Raw genomic sequence first — 5,699 nt, forward strand, 5'->3', positions numbered from 1 at the left:
CTTGATGAGCGAGTTGGAGATGGCATAGGTATTGCATCAACTCCCCTTCCATATGTCCGAATGGCGCACGAGATGAAGCATCTCATGGAGGAGGAGGGATTCATCGACGCAAGAATCCCACGGCTATTTTATGATGCATTGCAGATCGTGATTGCCAACAGTGATGAAGCAAGAGCCAGGGTTTTCGCTGAGCGGGCTTCTGCCGAGAGACTTTGTGTAGGGGGAAGCGACAGCCCGAAAATGCTCAGGTTACAGAGATACGCTCAGATCCCCGCTAGCCATGTGCTTGCTGTACAGTATGGCACATCAAAGACATGGACACAAGAGGCCAACAAGGTACCGCAAGGTCTGAACGATTAAGAGTTCGAAATGTGGCTGTGGGGACTGCTGGCTTGATCACCGAGGGAGCGAAAATATCGAGGGCCAGTGGATTTACGTTCCACCTCCAGCTGCGAGACAAACATGAATGAAGATTTACACGAGGTAAAGCCCAGTTGCATACTACTCTGCCATTCTTATGTATCCAGAACATGAGTTGCATTTACGTCGTGGTGTCCCACGAAGGCTTCGATGATGTTGAATGACGTTCGCCAGCAAGGTACTCGACTTAGTATTCAATCTACATACATAGGAAAAGAGAGGCAAATGCCAAATCATATCTGTCACAGATCCGGAAGGGTAGATCTCACAGCTCATTCAGAATGCGTGGTAGCGGAAACACCACGGGTTGCTGCAGCTGTTGGGGGAAATACAGGCCGTGCATCCGCGTGCCCATCGGCAAGGGCGGGTAGCTTGCTCACGGTCAATAGAGATGGCATTCCTTGTCCTGGGACAGCCTAACAGAAATAGGGTGCGTACCTAGAACATGGCCAGCAGACGCGATCCAGTCAGCACATCAGCACGTCTTCCAAACGTCGAACATAATGTTCATCGCCACGTGTAGCTCTTCCATCTGCTTCTGCATTGATAAGAGCAGCGCCTCGTCTTAAGCAGTCTTGGCTTATTCCTTAGTCGGGGGTGCGGTATGAAGAGCGGTCGCACGCCGGCTAACTCTAGTATGCTCAGTATCTTGCTCGATCGCATCTCCGGTCGACTCTCGGTAGGCCAGGTTCCATCGAGCTTTGGCAGTTAGTATTCGCTGCCTCTACTTTGGCAGGTCGTCGTCTACTACTTCTGTCGACTCTCCCGCGGCGGTGATGGGACATCGGATCTAGCTCCAGGTCAATCGCGTCGGGACGTGTCTGAGTTGCCACAGGGTGCAGTTTACATACAGGCTTTGCGCAGAGTGCTGAGGGTCTCCCCCGTGTACCGCCTTCAGGCGGTCCTGTGAGCACTGGAGTCCTGTTGGCTTGTGGCAGTAGCGGCGCCGCTACCAGATTTAATGTGTGAAAGACCAAGTTCTAAATGAACGTGTTCTCTGCCTGCACTGCATCACAGGTTCGAAAGCAAAATGAAGATATGGACATTGCTGCAAGGCGTCCTGTGCAATTTCAATCCCATCATCTGCAATACATGTCGCTGAGAACCAAGCAGTTATTGCACCTTACCCCGGCCGCGATTGATGGAGATAAGTGGCAGAAGAGCCCACTCTTCCTGGCTTGACTGGCTGAGAACCATCGATAGTCAACCAATCGAAACATTGCTAGGGCCCCTGCCACTCCTCGGTCGATTGTTTATAATCTACCAACATCCCACCCGTGATCAGCTCACATGGTTATTTCTACCACGACAATCGTCACCTCCACGATGGCAGCGTCGCCTTCTTGTTATTTTCTCGACAAGCCCAGGCATCATTGCATCTGTCGCGACGATTAAATTCATTTGCGAAATTCCCAAGACGAGCAGCTCAACGCCGAGTTCACATCGATCCGTCATTCCATCGATAATGTCAAAACAGAGCTGAGAACCGATATCAAGGATCTTAGAGACGATATTGCCATTCAGAATCGCCGCCTCGGGCGCCTGGAAGACCAAACTTAGCGCCTCGACGCAGGGATTCGCCAGTCTCAAGCCTATATGCGAAATAGAGCCCTAAAGAACCCGACCTTCCCCATCCACCCTCTCGTCATATACCGCCCTGGACACGGCATTCTCGAACCGAACTTGGCACAGTTTCCTCGAAACGCAAATGAGTTTTATGCTCTGAGGAACCCCGAGACTAATTGGCATCGGCTTATGCTGACGTATCTGGCCGATTTCTACGACGTTCGTCTTCGAAGTGCGGGCAGCTCGTCTGACGTGGATAGCAGCAGCGACGATGATAAAGATGAAATCATTCTCGGCCACCCTGACCTTGTGGTGGAGAGGTTGGAGGACGTACTTGGCTTGAATGAAGACAAGATCAAAAATTGCAAGGAAAGAGCGGCTCTGTTGGCATTGCGAGCGCCCTCCCAACCCATCAAGCGGTCGCAAATCCGTTTCCCGAAAGCGGGGCCTTTCATGGCTAACGACGACCGAGACTCGAGTCACGCCTCGCCGATGCCTATGACCAAGTCTCGCAATTTCACGATCCTTTTGGCCCCGAAGGTACGAAGAGCGTGTCTTCAGAAGGCCTCACTCATCCCAGGCTTGGAATGGAGAACACGCTCGACTCCATCGTCACAACGAGAACGAATACGTCTATGTCCGGAGGATGTCGTTGTCATACCCAGGCTGTCAGAGCCTGAGGGGAAGTCACGAAAGTCTGCATCTTTGGATAGTGAACCTGACGCCACGGACGCGGATAACCAGACACATGCATTTACCGAGTAACCGGAACGCAGATGTTAGACGCCCGGCTCGCCAGCTTGTCCGATGCCACACTCGACTCAGGTGGACCTAGATTGGATACAATATTGTACTTGTTTCAATCTTTGCATGTTGTGCTAGAACTAAGGCATGTAGGGATGGTACTGGGTTTCAATTGTTCTGGACTCATCAAGACGTTTCGTTGTGGAGTGGATCACGGTTTTCGAACGGATTCAAGAACGGCGGAAGCTGAGGTTGGGCCTTTTTTTGTTTTGGCCAGCCGCACACAATATTGAGGAATTGTTACCAGCATCTTGTCTAATCCAATGACCACTCGTGCATCACACTGAATGGATCACGCTGCTGGCTTTCTTGCGTCCACGCCTCAAGTCTCCGAGAAGACGTGATGGAATGGCTGTTCACTAAGTTTCAACATAAGCAAGTGGCACTACAACGCAGGCAACTTGGCACGACAGCAGTATGACAGCTTGGACGAGATCGAGCGCCCGCCGCAGTCACCAAAGCTTTGGGCCATAAAGTCTCGGGCTCCGTTCCGCCTCTTTGTTTTCTCCGGTGAAGATGGAACGAACGCACTGGCCATGGCACACCGCATGCGAGATGAGCGAGTAAGGTGGCAAAGGCATCTTGCTGCTGCTTTATTTTTTTTTTGGTCCGCTTGACGCTGTGGTCCTTCGTTTGCTCTTCCAATGTTTGCAGCTCACCACGATCTTGGATGTTGGATCTGACACAAGGTTCATCTCGTCGGGACCTGCCCATAATCGCCTCGAGGGTCATAGTCTTTCTGCCACGTAGCGCGCTTCTTAACGCTTCGCCAGCGTTCAACTCAACAGCGTCGAAAACACTTCGCTCGAAGAACACAGCAAGAACCCAACATCTCTCTCCCCTCCACACCTTCGACACAAGCTCACCCCATATCCTCATCACATTCGACACCGACACAAATAAGATGATCCTCTTAGCCATTACGTGGTGTCGTGCACGGGCCAGGACGGGAATCCTGTCTCCTCCTGGTTCGTGCGCACTTTCCGTACCTCGCTGTCCAGTATTAGTTTAAAGGCGTGCGCAGCGCGGTGGCTGGTGCACAGTCGAGACCGCAGATGTCCGGTGCTGTGAGAACCTATCCCGAACTAACAGGCTCTTTCTTCTCGGCGAAGTCGGCTTCGTTCAACAGGCCGAAACTCCCTTCCTGACACATCTTGTCCGCCGGATGAGTATCTCGTAGCACTTCATGGCACTCACGCGGATGAAGAATCGACGTGAGGGACAGCTGGCGGGTCGAAAGACCTCTATCATGTAAGCGCGGGCTCCAAGTACTGGCGGGTGGGTGGGGCCCACAGGAGCAAGTCAGAAGGGTGCTGACGGTATGTGTATCCATTTAGGGGCGGCCCCACTGCTCATGTATACAGAGGTGGCCCGGCCTGGAACCCATGGCACAGCCCGACGGAGAAACAGGGTGCCCGCCCCCACGTTTTGGCTTTGGCTCGCCCCACAACGGGGCCGCCGGCACGTGGCACAGGGACATGTACCTGTCGTTTGGCAGCTTCCATCCACATTCTGTTTTGACGCCGGTGTGCCTTAGAACGAAGCTGGCTGTTGGACTGCACACCTGTAGTTATTGACAGCATGTCGATCCCTTGGGACTGATTACTCTCGCAATCTCTTAGCTTAGGGCCGGCTAGGAGCCCGTCTGTTGTGGACTGATTTACGCTGTCTTGGGCTGTCAAAGGGCCCAGGAGGCCTGGGCTTGCTTAGTAACTTGGGCACACGGCAGGACTCTTCCTCTTTCCACCGATACCTGCCCACGCAAAACGTCGGAATGACTAAGATTCTCCTCACAAAAAATGATTCGCTGGGTTTTCCTATCCATTTGGCGCAATGGTCTCATCTCCTTCGAAACAATATATCGCTCTGAAGATTGCCACAAGAGTCGTGATGGTCGCTTGCCTAGACGAAAGAGGCTATGGTATATCGATAGTGGGACAACATCGCAAGCTTTCCCAGCTAGGACTCTGCGCGCACTACCATCTTGAGTCTTGTAGAAAGCCAGACAAAACTCCCCTCACGATACAGTGCGACAGACAGCTCCAACTCTCATCTAGACTACAGCTACGGTCTCACGTAGCTAGCTCCATTGGTTTTGAAGATGGCCAGCTACGCCCCGCAGCACTACATGCGCTAGACGCGGAAAATGACCCAATAGGAGGGAAGCGGACAGGAACACGACGAGTGCAATCCCCAAGTACAGCTGGGATGGATTCACCTCGCCCCAACCACTCCTCGGGGATACCTGGCCCCCGAAGGCCCGGACGAGTTTCTCCTGTCGCTACCAATACGAACACATCATCGGCCGCATGTCAAACCCGTGGCTTTTCTGCAGAACATCTACTGCGACAGTAAGGCTCCACACAAATCAGCAAGCACGGGAGACAGCCATTTCTGTGCCAGCGTAAACCAAGAAGTGGGAGGGAACTGCCGGGCTGTCAAATTCTGGGACTGTCGAGAATGGCGATAGCTCAGAGGACAACTGTGGAGAAGATAGCGACAGCGATTCGGAAAGTATGGATTTGGATGGTGGTGACAGCTCTGACGTTCCTGAGCAAAAGCGGAAAAGGCCTCAGCGCCCCCGTTGGACATCTTTGGATGAACTACGATTGCGCGCATGGTTTCAGGAAGCAAAGGATTGGTCATGGACTGCGGGCAAGTTGGAGCGAAGCGAACAGCTTTGTTCCATTCTCCTAGCTTGAATCTAACGGCCGAGATTAAATTGAGCCTGTCGCGTGGTCACTTACGCAACGTCTTCACGGCCAACACACCGTTTCCCGAACTAACAAGCTCTGTCTTCTCGGCGAAGACGGCTCCGCTCTAGAGGTCGAAATTCCCTTTCCGACATATCTTGTCCGCCGGATGAAAATCTTGGAGCATTCAGTAGCACACGCGCTGACAAGGCAAGA

At 52.7% G+C, this 5,699-nt stretch overlaps 3 protein-coding genes across 3 annotated transcripts, besides 1 other annotated feature; all 3 read left to right on the forward strand.

Moving 5' to 3' along the window:
* Positions 1-60: 60 nt before the first annotated feature.
* CORC01_14456 (uncharacterized protein) lies at positions 61-360 on the forward strand (the record flags this gene model as incomplete). The annotated part of the gene is made up of 1 exon (XM_022626067.1): positions 61-360. One exon carries the CDS (start codon positions 61-63, stop codon positions 358-360), a length of 300 nt encoding a protein of 99 aa, XP_022467422.1.
* A 1,386-nt stretch (positions 361-1,746) lies between these two features.
* Positions 1,747-1,815: a sequence feature (Short protein (CORC01_14457, OHE90245.1) was converted to a misc_feature.).
* A 201-nt stretch (positions 1,816-2,016) lies between these two features.
* CORC01_14458 (uncharacterized protein) lies at positions 2,017-2,751 on the forward strand (the record flags this gene model as incomplete). Its single annotated transcript, XM_022626068.1, has 1 exon — positions 2,017-2,751. One exon carries the CDS (start codon positions 2,017-2,019, stop codon positions 2,749-2,751), a length of 735 nt encoding a protein of 244 aa, XP_022467423.1.
* A 2,499-nt stretch (positions 2,752-5,250) lies between these two features.
* On the forward strand, positions 5,251-5,487 carry CORC01_14459 (uncharacterized protein; the record flags this gene model as incomplete). Its single annotated transcript, XM_022626069.1, has 1 exon — positions 5,251-5,487. The coding sequence occupies one exon, from the start codon at positions 5,251-5,253 to the stop codon at positions 5,485-5,487; it is 237 nt and encodes a 78-aa protein (XP_022467424.1).
* Positions 5,488-5,699: the final 212 nt, after the last annotated feature.

Source organism: Colletotrichum orchidophilum (assembly GCF_001831195.1).
Source record: "Colletotrichum orchidophilum strain IMI 309357 chromosome Unknown Scaffold_300.1, whole genome shotgun sequence".
Classification (NCBI taxonomy): Eukaryota; Fungi; Ascomycota; class Sordariomycetes; order Glomerellales; family Glomerellaceae; genus Colletotrichum; species Colletotrichum orchidophilum.